Source organism: Squalius cephalus (assembly GCF_949319135.1).
Source record: "Squalius cephalus genome assembly, chromosome: 13".
Taxonomy (NCBI): domain Eukaryota; kingdom Metazoa; phylum Chordata; class Actinopteri; order Cypriniformes; family Leuciscidae; genus Squalius; species Squalius cephalus.
The window spans coordinates 20217920-20235285 of NC_137134.1; the positions used below are offsets into that span (position 1 = coordinate 20217920).

Consider the following 17366-nt stretch of genomic DNA (forward strand, 5'->3'; position numbering starts at 1 on the left):
AAAACTTTGGATTATATAAACATTTGATGGGGAAAAGTGCTGATACGTTAAAATAATACTTTTTGGCGAAGCATTTTAGAGTCGTCACCTTCCATGATGTACTTTCGGAGTCTGCACAAACCAGCGGAGCCAACAGTTTAGTGTCTATATACACGGACAAGATGGAAGAAGAGCACTTTGATGGCTTTGAGCAAAGGCTTCGAGGTGCAAACAACCCGAGGACAGAGAGAGGTGCTGAGTCCCAGACGGCTGATGCATAGCAAATCGGCCAGTGTCAGATCCGTTCGCATTTTCAATCATTATTATTTGAAGCCAGAAGCACGGCGTGATAAAATATCATCCGAGAGAAGTTGTGGAGAGAGTCCTTGCTTTGTGGTATTGATCTTTCTCTTCTCGGAACGTTATTAGATTCTGATCCCATGAAAAAACGCTGGATGGATCATTTGGCCGTGAAATAGTTGATTGCATTTGAGGTCTCATTTATAAGGGAAGGGAGGACTGTTTACATTTTATTTGGCACGTCATTTACAAATGCCCCAGCAGCCGTTGAAATTGAAAACATAAATCTGGCCAATGCCAAACTAAGCATCTTCCCTCCAGCTCTCGGAAGCTGCGGAAAACACTTGAAAGCCAATGTCAGAAGGGACAGGGTTGAATGGCTAACGCTGCCCTCAGCTGTACAATGTTTTCGGCACAAAGTACTGGCCATGTTTGTCTCATGTGGCCTCTTTTCCTGTCCGGTGAGCTCTCAGGACACTTGTTTTACTAAGGCTGTTGCCAAAATACTATTGGTCTCCAGAGGAAGGTAGAGAGACCCAGTCAATATGTATGTTTAAAGGGGCCATTCAAGCACAAGGCAGGTAGTGTGTAAATCCCAGTGGCTCATTTGATGTTTACTCAGTTTACTGAGCACCATTTTTAGTTCATTTCAGACGTGAGTGGTTTTCTTCGACCAGTTTGATCCATTCCAGGGGATTCAGACCTCCCCCCGCCCCACCCTGTTTTATTCTAGCTTCATGCATTCCTTTTTCATAAACACTTGAATGTGTGTAAGTTTCATTAAAAAAGCAATATTTTGAGCAAAAAGCTGAGAAAATCCCGTTATTGTCAAATACTACGTCTGGATCGGATTCAGAACGATGATCAAAACACAGATGGAGTAGATCGAAGCCATCAACACCCCCAAAGCTTTACAGTCCTATACCTCGTCCTGGGTCGATATTACATTCTGTAACATTAGGCAGTTTTGATTTATATGCTGTTTAATGTTTGATTATCATGTTATTTTACATATGCATATGATTACGTATGCTATCGCATGTTTCTGCGTCTTCTTCGTCTGTGTTTTGATCAGGAGATTCTGTACTCTTTCAGAAGATGCCTAATAGCACCCCCTACTGTATAACAGTGAAAACGCGGAAAGATGCAAACTTCCACCAATGGCGGGGAAAGAGTTAATTAAATCTGTTAAACCACTAAATATGCAATTTGATTTAAATGTAATGTTCTCATTTAAATATTTGCTAATATGCTTTTCACAGGCCTTTTCAAATACATAATTAAATATATCTATTAAGTTAGATACAAATACTGAACAAAGAAGAGTTAACATTTCATTCTCGAACTGGAACACAGCAACAGTTTGTGACAGTCTGACATGACAAAATAAATAACTTTAGTGAGTGAGAGCGCTCTGATTGATTCTTAAGTGTGTTTGATTCACTGAAAAGAACTGCTCTTAAGAATCAGTCATCATGACTAAAACTACACTCGTCGCACTGTGGGTTTTTGATTCATTGAAACAAACTGGTTCATAAGAGTCATTTGTTTGGGGATTGAATTACACTGTTCTTGCTCTTTATTTTTGATTCACTGAAAAGAACAGCTCATAAGAATCATTCATTCAGGAATCAGAATTCACTTGTCGTGCTGTATGTTTGTATTTAACTGTTCATGGGAATTGAATTACAATGGTCATACTGGGTTTTTTTGTGTGTGTGGTTTTATTTTGTTAATTTGTTTTCTAGAAGGAACCACCTAAAAGAATCATTAATTTGATCAGTCTACACGGTTCACAATGTACATTTTCGATTCATTGAAAAGCATCTGCTCATAAAAAGGTTATAGTTGGCTCCTGCATTGTACTGTAGAAGCGTACAATGTTTGGATGTATTAATGTGAGAAGCATGACTCTGTTACCCACGCTCTGTAATCCTGGGATTGGACGTCTAGACATACTTGAAATCAGCTGACCCTTTGACTCTATGATAGCGCTACCACTGTATCGCTTTGATACAGCGGAGTTCTGCTTTCATCCCAGCATGATTCTTCTGCCTCTAAAACCTCATTAATCCAGCTATGGATGTTTTATACTCCAGGCAAAGTGGAGATGATCCAGCCGCCCTCTGCCTTTGCCCTCTCTGGAGCCCAAGAGATGCACTCAGTTGGTTTGTAGGCTAGAGGCTCTCATTTGCCAGCTGTGTCTTAATTGATTTTGCCCTCAAGCTCAGGATGAGCATAAGAAATGGTTGCAGGCAGGTGGACTATTGGATTTAGAGTATGTGTGTCCATGTCTGCATGCACCCCACTGACCCGGGTCTAATTTGATATGAGCATATATGTTTTTATGTGTGTGTAAATACAAGGACAAGAGTTCGAGAAGCATTGGAAATTTAGTTTCAAAGTTCAAGAATGCTAAACTTTCTATATTTAGCAGTAGGCCTACCTGTTCTGCTGTCTTTGATTTTGTTTTAAATTTAAAAGTAATGCATTAGTGTTTTAAAAATCTTTAAGATACCATACAGGGCATTTGGCTCACTGCATTAGGGGCACCAATTTAGGTTACACAAGAAGAACCTCAACAGATTGCGTCCCGAAGATTTCGAATAAAAAGCTGATGTCCAAATCATTATGTATTTTGCGCACTGCTTATTTACAGTTAACTTTTATAGTGCATTAACTTGCCAAATGAGATTACAAAATGTCAAGTTTACCATCACAGCTGTCATGCTGAGATATCTGGAAATGTGCCAGTGACGTTTATGCAAATGTGCTTTGTATGATGTACTTGAAATTGATTTGAGGTAAACTAGTGGAAATAGCACATATGTGTCTCTAGATTGAAAACCATAATATATGTAAATATGTGCTTAATCTGGTTTCCAAATATTTGATTAAAATATGATATGAGAGAAACAACATAATCATAGATGTATGTTCAGTTCTTGAAGTAAGATTAGCAAGACACAGCAAATACATTTTCAGCAGAGCCGGCCAATTATTTCCCCCCTGCGTACAAAAAGATTTGATATTCCCTGCTGGTCTCGTTTGAATTCTTTTTTCACAAAGTGTTTGTAAAAACGGTCTAGCTCATTATTAGAGCGATTTCAGTCAACGTGTTGTACAAGTTCATTGCTGAAACGCCAGCAAGACATTTTACCTCAGTAATTGGAAATATAGCAATGTTAGGACAAGTTTGAAAATAGAAAAATACAGAATCGCAACTTTCTGGTTTACCATTTTACCATTTACCATTTTAAAGTACCTGCGGTACTTTCTCAGCTCTAATGAAAAGGAAAAAAAATCTCAACATAATGAGTTGTTTCAGAATTTTTATAATCTCTGTTTCTGTTTGTTCTCACAGATATTGATGATTGTCAGTCCAATCCATGTCAGAATGGAGGCACCTGCATTGACGAGATCAACTCTTTTGTATGCCTGTGTCTGCCCAGCTATGGTGGAGCCACTTGTGAGAAAGGTAATAAAATAACACACATGCACGTCACTTACATGATCTGGTATAAACAGCATCCTTTAAAACAATTCCTAGATTGATTCAAACGTGTTTTTAAATGGACAAGAAATTATATGTACCCAGAGAAAAAAATTTACTGCTCATGATTTGCTTTTCCTAAGCTCAGGAGACTTAGTTGGGATTCTAAAATATCACTCATTGTTGTATCATATAGCATTTCAAATGTTTCTCCTAAAATTTCTTAGGAGATATCAAAATAGACTCAAATGAGACATGGGAAATATTTGACACCATAGAACATTTTGTGTGTCAGCAATTAAGATTAACGTTAACCTTATTTCCGCATTACTTCACTCTTAATATAGGCTTAAACTATGAATGTATGGATTGTTTTTTACTTTGGTGCATTTGAAGTTCTTGACTTGGTGCACAATTTGTAAAGTTGTTGAGGTCTCTTCTGAACTTTAAAAGAGACAAACATGAGAGCTTCTCTAGCTGATGAAAATCTGAGCCTACGTATGTATGATGTTGTTGAGATCTTGTCTGAAACTTAGGAGGAGACAAATATGAAACCACCGAGGTCTTGTTTGTTTACATAATTTATGTGTGTATGTACATATATTATTATAGTTATATATAGTGTGTATGTATATATATATATATATATATATATATATATATATATATATATATATATATATATATATATATATATATATATATTGTGTGTGTATATATATACATATATATACATATATACATATATATATATATATATATATATACATATATACATATATATATATATATATATATATACATACACACATATAATATATAAACAAATATATATATATATATATATATATATATATACATACACACATATAATATATAAACAAATACTTTTATATTAATTTGACAGCAATAATTATATTATATTATATTAGTGTCATTTATATACTATTATAGTATTTATTATTTTTATGAGCCTTTTTACATTTTTTGTTTTCATTTTAATTTTAGTTTGTTTTACTGAGTTTGTTTTTATGTGCTTTTTTCATTTTTATTAGCTTTTCTTAAAAAATGTTTATTTAACTTTAATTAATTTTAATTCAGTTTTAGTAATTTTCAACTTCAACTTTTTTTATTTCAGTTTTATTTCAGGCAACATTGACGTTTTTTTTACGTTTAAGTTTGTGATCTAGTTTTTATATTTTATTCTTGAATTAATGAAAACTATTTTTAATATTTTTAGTTAACAATAACCACACTGATATTATATTAAGAGAGTAAATAAATGATTTCTACACAAAATATTTAGCTGCAGAATGTCACAAGTGACCAATCAAAATCAAGTAATATACAGTATTTATATGGTGAGATATGAGATGATACATGAATATAGTGACAAAAATAATGCAGCTTCAGATATGAGCCTTCACACAGACAGCAATAGGTACGGATAGCCCAGGTGAGTCCTGTCGACCTAAACAAGCTGCAGTGCACCTGTACTGAGACGCAGCAAATGTGTGTAATCCACAGCAATGTCAGACCTCCAGCCTAAATGTGTTTGCTGTACCATCCAACCAAACATTACAACCAAACGTTCAGCTGCAAGGCAATGAAGCATGGGCGATCAATCCTGTCCCAGCCATGAGAGAGAGTAAGTGAGACAGAGAGGGACATGGGAGTGAAAATAGAGGAAGCAGTAGGAGAGAGGCAGTCAGACTTGCGATCGCTCTGGTGGAGCGAAACGCACCTTCACCCAAATCCTCCCCTCCAAATGTAGACCCCCGGAGAGAGTGGGGGGAAGCCCTCCCATCATACACACACTTTATGTCTTGTAAAGTGGGCCGGAGAAGTGGGAGCAGTGGACTGGAACAGGCTCATGGCTGCATACTGGTGATGAGAGAATGTTCATTTTGGTTGAACTATTCCTTTAACATCTGGGAATACTTTCAGTGTGTAATATTTCAATTTAATTTTTTATTTTGTACAAGTGCTTAATTAAATGTTCGATTTTGATGCATGAGCATGTGGCAAAAGATTGCAGAGAGCAACAGTCAGGTTTTGAAAGTAAAAATCAATTTCAATTTCTCTAGAAGAACTGACTTTTAATGATCTTCTAATAAAAACTTAAAAATCTGGTCTTTTTTTTTGCAGAAACTTTACTTTAAATGTGAAGCTACTTTACATTTGTATTTATATCTGAAAACTGTGCAATAACTTAAATTGTTTTTATACTTATAATCAATCTTTAAATCAATAGTTTATGTTTTGACAGTTTTTAATTCAATTATATCATTTGCAGTGCTTCATGGGAATTACTTGTTTTTGCTTCCGGAAGTATAAAACCATATAATTTTCTCCAGAAAAACTGATTTGAAATTATAGTTTAACAATCTTCAAATGACAACTTAAAGAAAAAAAAAAGTTATTCTTCTATTTATATCTGAATATTGTACAGTACATTAAAATATATTGTTTTATGTGTATAATCAACAAATTTATATAAATAGTTTTATGTTTTGAAAGTTTTTAATTTGATTAGATCGTTGCAGTGCTTCATGGAAAATACTTTTTGCTTCAAATCAAAGTTTGTAATCTTTTGATTCATTTGGTTTGGAGAGCTACTTGGTTTGGCTCAAATGAAAGGGAAATGTGGTGGAGAAAGCGGGCAGATACAAATATATATACTGTATATGGGTTGTTTATTTTGCTCTTAATGTATATATGTATGACATATACACTCACCGAAAGGATTATTAGGAACACCGTACTAATACTGTGTTTGACCCCCTTTCGCCTTCAGAACTGCCTTAATTCTACGTGGCATTGATTCAACAAGGTGCTGAAAGCATTCTTTAGAAATGTTGGCCCATATTGATAGGATAGCATCTTGCAGTTGATGGAGATTTGTGGGATGCACATCCAGGGCACGAAGCTCCCGTTCCACCACATCCCAAAGATGCTCTATTGGGTTGAGATCTGGTGACTGTGGGGGCCATTTTAGTACAGTGAACTTATTGTCATGTTCAAGAAACCAATTTGAAATGATTCGAGCTTTGTGACATGGTGCATTATCCTGCTGGAAGTAGCCATCAGAGGATGGGTACATGGTGGTCATAAAGGGATGGACATGGTCAGAAACAATGCTCAGGTAGGCCGTGGCATTTAAACGATGCCCAATTGGCACTAAGGGGCCTAAAGTGTGCCAAGAAAACATCCCCCACACCATTACACCACCACCACCAGCCTGCACAGTGGTAACAAGGCATGATGGATCCATGTTCTCATTCTGTTTACGCCAAATTCTGACTCTACCATCTGAATGTCTCAACAGAAATCGAGACTCATCAGAACAGGCAACATTTTTCCAGTCTTCAACTGTCCAATTTTGGTGAGCTCGTGCAAATTGTAGCCTCTTTTTCCTATTTGTAGTGGAGATGAGTGGTACCCGTTGGGGTCTTCTGCTGTTGTAGCCCATCCGTCTCAAGGTTGTGCGTGTTGTGGCTTCACAAATGCTTTGCTGCATACCTCGGTTGTAATGAGTGGTTATTTCAGCCAAACTGGATGTTTTTCCCTTTTCACACCATTCTTTGTAAACCCTAGAAATGGTTGTGCGTGAAAATCCCAGTAACTGAGCAGATTGTGAAATACTTAGACCGGCTCGTCTGGCACCAACAACCATGCCACGCTCAAAATTGCTTAAATCGCCTTTCTTTCCCATTCTGACATTCAGTTTGGAGTTCAGAAGGTTGTCTTGACCAGGACCACACCCCTAAATGCATTGAAGCAACTGCCATGTGATTGGTTGATTAGATAATTGCATTAATGAGAAATTGAACAGGTGTTCCTAATAATCCTTTAGGTGAGTGTATATGACACTCACGACACAGCATATCAGGGTTGCATCACCGCCTTGACATGATTTCTGTTAAACATAAATTCCTTACCTGGAATAGCATTTTTAAATTACATCTGGAGAGGACCAATATGGATGTTTTTGTGCGAGAACAGTGGTTAATGTACAATCACGCATACCTCTTCAATAAGAATGATCAAAGAGGAGCTGAAGCCCGTGTCAGGTTAATTTGTTTGCTCGCCCAGTCTCTGGTGTAATGTGATTCAAAGACTGTCTGTTCTCATCACAACCACATCAGTCCTTTGAAGCTCACCTGCTTCCAACAGAAACCTCCAGTTTCCATGGCGACCATTACCGATGTCAATACACCTACAACACCACCAAACCGGCAGGTTCAAAGGCCAGCTGTTCGATACACAGTGTAGTTTGTGTAGCAACAGACCCACTGAGCCAATTAATATATTATGCTAATTGCAACTCTTCCGGATGCTCGAATTTAGATAAAAGCATTTTTGAATGCATTAAAACATTGCATTAAAACATTAATAGCATTTCACAGAGATCCCTAATGTATTTTTTTAGGGGGTGGGGGTCTTTAACTCCATTGTCTTTAACGCCATTAAATTTCCATGAATCATTCACTCTGAAGAAATGTAGCTTTTAGCTCCTGTAATTTTGTCTCGATTCTTCCATGCCAGTTACTCCCTCTAAATCTACTCTTGTCAAATCTTGAGGAGTACATGTACCTGGCAATTTCTGCTCAACTGGCTTTCTTAAACTCAAGAAAATAGAGCAAAAAGAACTGCATAAACATGCATGGCATGCTACAAACTTCCTTTTTTATTTTTGTGTGAAGCGAATAAAAAGTTGATTAGCATGTGACATGCTTAATTAATCCCAGTGCTGCAGAATGCACTTCAAAACATATTTCATGCCACTTGCGCATGCAGTTGTTCAGTTCTATCACTTCTCTTTTTAAATCCCAATCCGTAACGTAAATATTTGTTCAGAGAGAACAGAAAGTGCCTTTGGATAAAGGTGCGCAATCCCGAGTGAGAATGAAGGGACATTAATGCCGCCCGTGGCTTGCCGAATCACATTTGAAACCAATGCTTTCCATGCAGGGAACCGCCTGCGAAGACTTCCAAACCCCACGCACACAATTTCTGCAAATATCTCTCCCTTCCAGCTCATAATTTAGTGAGTGCAAGCAATTCCCACCAGATCTGCCTGACTGTGAAGTATTTGTTAAGTCAAATGTGTGGGGAAGATTTATGATCTGGAGTCACGCCTGATGCTTATTAACTTAGATCCACCACAAAATCAGTTTGTCCTCGGCCTAGTGTGATGACATAAAGATCCCAGCCAGTTTTGTTGTCCTTTTCACACAGGCTTACTATTAATTACAGGGGTTGGACAATGAAACTGAGGGACCGTTTACACAACATCGTTTTCAACTGAAAATGGAACGGCGTTTTGGCCGTTCATTTACACGACAACAGTGTTTTGGGGGACTGGAAACTCAAACATTTGAAAACGGGTTTCAAAGTGCAAGTTTTTTAAAACGATACTATTATTGTCTCCATGTAAACAACAAAAATGTGTTCAGTCTATAGGCGCGTAATGTCACAGCTGTCCATGAATTATTGCAATCCACACAACATAATGGGAGAAATATCAGAGTTCAAAAGAGGACAAACTGTTGGTGCGCATCTCACTGGCTCATTTGTGACCAGGACAGCAAGTCTTTGTGGTGTATTGAGAGCTATGATATCCAGAGTAATGTCAGCATACCACAACGTAGGACGAACCACATTCAACAAGCGTAACTGTCGACGCAAGAGGAAGCTTTCTGAAAGAGATGTCCAGGTGCTAACCCATTTTTATATCCAAAAAACATAACCACAGCTTCCCAACTCACTGCAGAATTAGATGTGCACCTCGACTCTCCTTTTTCATCCAAAACTGTTCGTCTGGAGCTCCACAAAGTCAATATTCATGGGCGGGCTGTTATAGCCCAACCTTTGGTCACTCGTGCCAATGCCAAATGTTGGTTTCATTGGTGCCAGCAGTGCAAATCTTGGGCTGTGGACAATGTAAAACATGTATTGTTCTCTGATGAGTCCACATTCACTGTCTTTTCCACATCCCAATGAGGCTTAACACCCGAACTGTTGTTGCCCAGAGTGAAGCACCCAGTGAATCATTAATGGTTTGGCCTGCAATTTCATGACAGTCCCTACTGTGCTTGATCGGCGCATCACTGCCAAGACCTACCGAACCATCTCTGAACCATTCTGGAAGACCATGTGCACCTAATGATTCAAACATTGTACCCTAAAGGGGGTGCTATCAGTATGATAATGCACCAATACACACAGCAAGACTTGTGACAGAATGATTTGATGAACATGAAAGTAAAGTCCCATGGCCTGTACAATCAACAGATCTAAATATTATTGAGCCACTTTGGAGTGTTTTGGAGGAGCTAGTCAGAAAACGCTTTCCTCCACCAGCATCACAGCAATCACTGGAAGAGGAATGGATCAAAATCCATCTGACTACTGGCTATTTCCCAAGCCGAAATGGTTGCTGTATTGACCATAAAATGAGGCCTTGCCTACATCAATAAAATATTCTGGTCTAAAACCAAGTGTTTCAGTTTCATTGTCCAAACCCTGTATTTCACAACACAACTCCCCCCATGGTTGTAATTTATTTATTTAATATATTTATGAGATTTTCTTTTGGAAAATGTAATATGCCTCCTGAGTTAGTCTTTATCCTTACAGTGCTATTTTATTTTAGGTCATTTTGAATATTTTTTTCTGTGTCTACACAAAAAAGGGGCCAAGCCAAAAATTGCTAAATATTTAGTGATCTTTTAATGGTCTTAACAATTTTAGTCACACATCACTGGTCATGAAATTAGCAAGAATTGCACAAATACTGTGAATAAAGTAACTTAGCAGGGAATAGCCTTCCTCTTTGTTATCTTTAACTGTTTCTGGACTCGGACCAGGAATAGAAAGCTATTCTGAAAAATTCTCCTGTACTCCACAGCATTAAATGACTTTTCTTATATATAAATTTACCTCTGTAAGATTTTCTGTCTGATGGTGGTGCGTCAGTAGATGCATCTGAAAATGCATCATGTTGTCTCAATCCATTCTTTCATGCTAGAATGCTGAATTTGTCAATATTTATTTTACATATTTGGCAGGTTATTTTTGTATCTGGCGGTGTTGACTCATATTGAGGGAAGAAAAACACGCATTTTGTAAGAAAACTAGCTTAATCCAAAATAATTAGTTGATACAGAATATTAGCACTTAGATTGCAAATGCACTTATAATGAGGTAGCTGAATGTATATTTTACCCCATATATCTGGCGCATTTGTGGGACATTTTTCCCCAAGCTCTGATTATTTTCTGTCCCCAAATTTGCCTATACGGGAGAAAATGGCTAGGTATTGAAATTTGCGTGCTTGTAACAAGGTTAAACAATGCACTAATCTAACCTGACGGCATTTTCTTTTATCTTGAAGGAAGTTTTGTCAAGACTAGCAGACTGATCAACAGCTGAAAAGAGTGGCGGGGATGTGACATGCTGTCTAGTGTGAGCTGGGGGAGTCAGATCTGAAAATAATCAAGACAGACAGTGAGCTGTACCACTGAGGTCCTGCATCAACTAATATTGAGCACAGACAGATTAATCATGGCCTTCTGGGTCTTTAGATAGTGTTTGCACTAATGAAGATTTCTTAATTATAACATCACATCAGCAGGAGAGCGTGGTGAAGAGTGCTAAAGAGTTGAGTAGAGTAATTTCCAGCTTGTCTTTTTTCCCTTTTAATTTTTTGCAAGCATTTTTTTTATATGAATGCCAGTCAGAATCCCCCCGCTCTTATAAATAATATATATATATATATATATATATATATATATAAACCCCCATATGATATTAAGTATAGTATATTTAATAATATTATATGTTTGTATTAGACATCAGGCTGTGGTCGGATTCTTTGTTTAGCCAATCAGAAGACACTTGCTGTCTGAGTTCATTTGCATATTCCATATATGGCAAGTTGGAAGTTGAAAGTGTAGTAGCTAAAGCATTTTAATGAGGTTTAAGGACATATTCAAAATAATTAGCAGTTGTCGCATGTTAGTTTGTTGTTCGAGTTTGTAGGGCGGATTTTGAGTCATTCCAAAATGTCTAATGTCACTAGTATTAGTCACTAGACTAGTATTATTTAGATAAGTGGTTTTCAATCCTAGTCTTGGGGACCTACCACTCTGCACATTTCCAATGTCTCTCTTATCTGACACGCTCAGTTCAGTTCAGTTCATAAAGCTCTCACCTAATGAGCTGATGACCTGAATCAGGTGTGTTAAATAAGGGAGATACAAAACGTGCAGAGCAGTGGGTCCCCAGGGCCAGGATTGAAAACCACTAATTTAGATAAATAATCAACATGGTTGAGTTGTTCTGGAGAGTTTTTCGGCATAGGTCCACATCGATACGCTACCTAATAGCCTGTGGTATCAAGCTTCAGTCTTCTTGCATCAGAGAGCCACAGCATGAGGATTCTTTTTTCTTTCTTTCTTTCTTTCTTTTTTTTTAAGGTTGCCAATCAGGGCTGTGAGCCAGTGAAAAATGTCTCCCTACTGTTGGGGGGAATATGATGAATGCTGCAGAGTTTTAGTGTTACTGAGGCAGCTGTAAAAAGAGGAAAACATTTTAGGAAGACTTTCTAGTACTTGGCAACTTTCCTAGTCATGTTTCATCAAAGCAATTGTTGAAGTTTGGCACTAAAAGTGCACAGAATTCCCAAAACGTAGTTTGGCGCATAGATTTTGCAGTCTGAACGCCTCTCTGCGGGCAAAGACCAGCTTGAATTTCCAGACAGGGTCGATACAAGTTACTGGTGGTTTAGTGCTAGATCACACACAGTAATGCTGGCATTTTAGGTTTCTTGTGGGTCATAAACATCTTAAATGGGTTTTTCAAAATTTAAGGCCATATAAAAACTGCTCATGATGTCCCAAACGGTATTTTACATTAATTATACTTAGTTTTAGTAAGGGTTGTGTGCCATTCAGCTTTGGATTGACAGTGCCTTAAAAGACTTAAAATGAACTGAAATTCAAAGATATTCTTTGTACATCTGTAGTTCGGAATGAGACAAGCCAGGTTCAAGACCAATTCCGAATGTTTGAAGATGGATGGATGGATGGATGGATGGATGGATGGATGGATGGATGGATGGATGGATGGATGGATGGATGGATGGATGGATGGATGGATGGATGGATGGATGGATGGATGGATGGATGGATGGATGGATGGATGGATGGATGGATGGATGGATGGATGGATGGATGGATTTCAGTTTTTTTAATGGCTTGACTCATTGGGTGCTTTAAATTTTATGTACATTTTTCTGAGTTTAGGAAATCCTACAGGTAAATCAGATCCTGGATGGATCCTATACCAGTTGCAGAGCCGTAAAGCTAAGCATCGTAATGGGCTCCCCGCGGACGGCCTGTAATTGCTCTCGATAAACCTTGTGGCTGTGAGTGTGAGTGCATGAAACCCGAGTGCTTTCGGCTCGCATCAGCTTTAACAAGCGCCATCCCCTTTAAATCAAGTGTGCCAACAGCCCGTACCGTTGAGGCTATAAGCATGCATCTCCCTGGCAGAGTTTTTTCTCACCTATACGGATGGTGTCTGTACACGAACTGAAATGGCAACATGTTTGTTTCCCCTTGTTCCAGCATTCGCCCCTCTGCTCTCACTCCATCACTTTCACATCTGTGAAAGTGCACTTATCACTCCTTGCTCTCGGATGATCTTGACTACATCATCCAAAACAGAATGATGTGGCTGAGACAGTAATCTTCACTATTGCTTCTTGTGTCTACTTGCGCTTGTTTACGGCCTCCATTCTTGCAAAGAGCAAAAACGCTCCACTAAAATGGCGTCACCTGAAAATCAACCCACCAAATGCTTCATCATCAGGGGTGTCGAAAACACAGCACTAATATATCACATTGTGATGGGAATAAATGACCCAATCACTCAGTTGGAAGCACTTGCCCTTTTTATTTTTAACTGCTGCTCATTCACTTGCCATGCATTAATCACGAAAACGTGCCAACCGTCAACGTGACGCTCTAAAGAAGCTCCAAATAAACTATTAATGTCCGAGACAGCTAGCTAGCCTCTCAAAGAAAAGTCTATGTATTGTATTGTACTGTGTTTATTTATTGTTATTTATTTTAATTGGCTTTTTTTTTTTTTTTTTTTTGGCCCTATCAGACCTGCAACCCATTTTTGGTTCATGATCCACCAGTTGAGCCTCTCAAAGAAGTAACAAATGAACAAGAACTCTGCTCGGCTACTCTTCCACAGGTCTCTTTTTGCAAATATTTAGGACTGGTTTAATGAGCGCAGGATATAAAAGCAAAGTCTGCCGTGAGCAATATCATCTGCTTTGAACGCCATTAGGCTGCTTTCTTCAAAGGATTGCAACTCCCACTTGGCTTTGGGGTGAAGGCTTTCAGGTGGAGGACTGGTGACAACTGCCCATTCCTAATCCGGGCCAGGTGCCAAGGTATGCCAACGGTGACTTGTAATGCCTCCAGCATCTCTATTCTTCCTGCGACTGGAGATAAGAGAGCAGGCTCTGCTGGAGCACACCAATTTGGACAAGTTCCCACTGTGTTTCAATACACTGTCAACATTCCTGAATGGATCCGGAAGCTTGTACGCAGTGTGGTTCCGGTCTCTTGGACTGATCAAATTGCAATGCAAAATCTTACTGCTCTCTATTTTCATTCACACAGTTGACATAACTTTGATACACAGCAAGAAACATTTAAATTCATGTTTTTTTCCTGCTATTCTCAACCCTATCAGACCTGCAACCTATTTTTGGTTCATGACCCACCAGTTGAGATTTTTTGCCACATTAAAGATTAGCTCTTCCCTTATAGATTAGCTAACACTCTTCATCCTCTTTTGGGAAACTTGATATTTTGTTCCAGCCTCAGCAGCAATAAAAAAGAGCAGCCAGTTTGTTTTCTCCCTAGAGAACAGAAAGCCACTTGAATGCCAAAGCAAATGAGAGAGAATCTTTTGTTCTGGGCAGTGTTTTCTTTCAGGTTAGCTTCAGGCTAGATCCCTCTGACTCAGGTTAAATGAGGCTGCTCTCGAAGTTTAGCTCTGAATCTCTTGAATTAATGGTTTTCATGGAATGAAAACATGTGGAAGTGGAGGGTACAAAACAAGAATTGCTATGTATTTAAATTAAAAGGTTGTTTTAGCAAATCCTTTCAGCTCTGTTAGTAATTTGCCTAAACAGGAACCAAAATGTTTTGTTTTTTGTTGTTTTTTTGCCAGGTGAATTATGAGTAGAGGTGGGCATAGATTAATTTTTTTAATCTAGATTAATCTAGATTAATTTTGAAATTAATCTAGATTAAAATGGCTCATTTGAATTCTGCCGAAGGCATTCAGAGTATGTGTGCTACCCAAATAATGACTATAAAAGTAAGTCTTTGAGAACGGGTTTCTCAAGCCAGGTGGCGCATTAGACCAGGTGCTCATCTCCTGTTTCCAAAATGCATCACAAACTGCTTGAGAAAGCTGTTCTACTCATAGACTGTAAAAGGTTACTACTGTACTGTTACCGTCCGTAGGCAACATTAGGTAGGCCTATGTTATTATCAACTACTAGGCTATCAATTAGGGATGGGCGATATGGCCTAAAATCCATATTGTGATATACATTGCAGCCTCTTGCGATAACGATATTATAATAAAACCATTTCAGAACAGGTTACACAGACCCTGCTAAACAACTGCTAAATGTTTTTTTTGTTTGTTTTTTTGTTTTTTTTGAAAGGGTGTATGTAGTTTTGAGAACATATATTGTGCAAAACTGTAAGTATACAACATCATTTTGCAGATAAATAAAATTTAAGTACACTAGCTGCAGAGACTTAAGTAGGTCTAATGTTTATTATGGCTTGGAGCTTATGAAACCCCAAATTTAAAATTAGAATATTGTCTAACTGATGTATTTTCAGTTAAAAAGAAACACAACAACGATTCTTAAAATCGGGCGCTTTTAATAAAAAGAGATTATGTGCTACACCACTCACTAAGATATATTGGGAATAATACGCGCGCGCTGGTATTCAGTGATGGGTTCAGAACGGATTAATCGTGTGTTAACTTACCGAACTGTTACACCACACAGTCTACGTCGGACGGCTTAAATACAAACCAAGTCCAAATAATGGATGTTGCACGGATCTTTTACACCAGCTTTCACTTTCAGCCGTGTTTACTTAAGATGACGACGAATATGATGCGTTGCAGCCGGGTGTTCCTCGCGGCCGCGGGTAGATTGCGTCATCATAGCTTGTGTAGCTTGAGCCAGCTCCCAACGCTCCCAACCCAACTTGGAGAATAGATTAACGGCGATATTTTTTTTATCGCGCGATAAGAGTCTCGCGTTAACACGCTGATAACGGCCCACCACTAATTATGAGTATTGTATGTTTTTTTAATATTCGGCTGTTTATTTTTTATTTGATCATTTTTGACCAATAGCATTCACAGCACCTTAAATCAAACCATAAAATCATAAATTTAATTTTGTTGCTAATATTTTCATTTTGGTGACATAATGTGAAGAATATTTCATGTACTGTATGTGTCACCACATGATATAAAAACCTTACAATTGCATGAATAATTGAATGATAACATTTCCGCTGAGGTAAACTTTGTTTTATTTAGCTACCAAATTCAATTGTTATTCACATTTGCTCTTGTAATTGTACATTTTGGACATGCTGACGTTGATCTGCAGTGTCAAATTGACTACTTTAACCAGCTTTACCAAAAGAAACCCAGTCTGGTTTACCAGCACCATCTAGGATTGTATTTGTAATGGAGAAAAGCAAATTATGCTTTCATTTTCATTCTGATCAAGACAATGAGGAAGTAATGTGATTGACAGTTGGCGTTAACATTTTGGACACGTAGACCCATGGCGACTGCAGTGATCGTGGCGCCTTAAATACTTTCTTGCGGTACATTCTGTTCCTCTGCCCTGTGTTCAGGCAGCTCTCGCACCCATCTGCATGCTAAACAGAGGCCCATACGGGCCAATTTGCAGCAGCCAATTTACCAATGTCGCTTTGAATTTGCTAGGAGTAAAATGCTTGGAGCTTCGTAAAATGGGGAGTCTGGGACGGCTAAAACCTTCACCCTCAAACACATACACAAATGTACAAAGCCACACACGCTCAGAAAAGTAGAGATTTTCTGTTCCTCGTGTACCAAGATGCGGTAGAGTCCCAGAGGGTTAGAAAGAGGCAGTTCTGACAAGGATGTGACAGGGCTTAATTAGCCGTTTGAACTTAGCTGCAGAAGACGTTTCTCTAGATTGTTGTCATTTGAATAGATTAAGACGTGTTTTTGCTAATGCTAAACTGCTTATGCTCACAGCCATGGATTAGAGTGACACAACAAAGAGAGGCGAATAAAACGCATGGATGTGTCACTTCAGAGGAGCTAAAGTTGAGTGCTTAAGTAGGCTAGCATGTAGCTATGTGTGAGATTATTGCTGAATGGTCTTTTTAAACACCATGAAAAAAAACAAATACTAAGAAGTTCATGCTAATCTCTCATTCAGTTAAACTTTCACTCGCATTGTTAT

At 38.2% G+C, this 17366-nt stretch overlaps 1 protein-coding gene across 1 annotated transcript in view; it reads left to right on the top strand.

Annotated features, from left to right (window-relative positions):
- ncanb (neurocan b) overlaps positions 1 to 17366 on the top strand; it is a 115916-nt gene that overhangs the window by 87686 nt on the left and 10864 nt on the right. The window contains exon 10 of the mRNA XM_079890079.1: positions 3644 to 3757. Coding sequence (XP_079746205.1) covers positions 3644 to 3757 — 114 coding nt within the window. The remainder of the gene's footprint in view (positions 1 to 3643; positions 3758 to 17366) is intronic.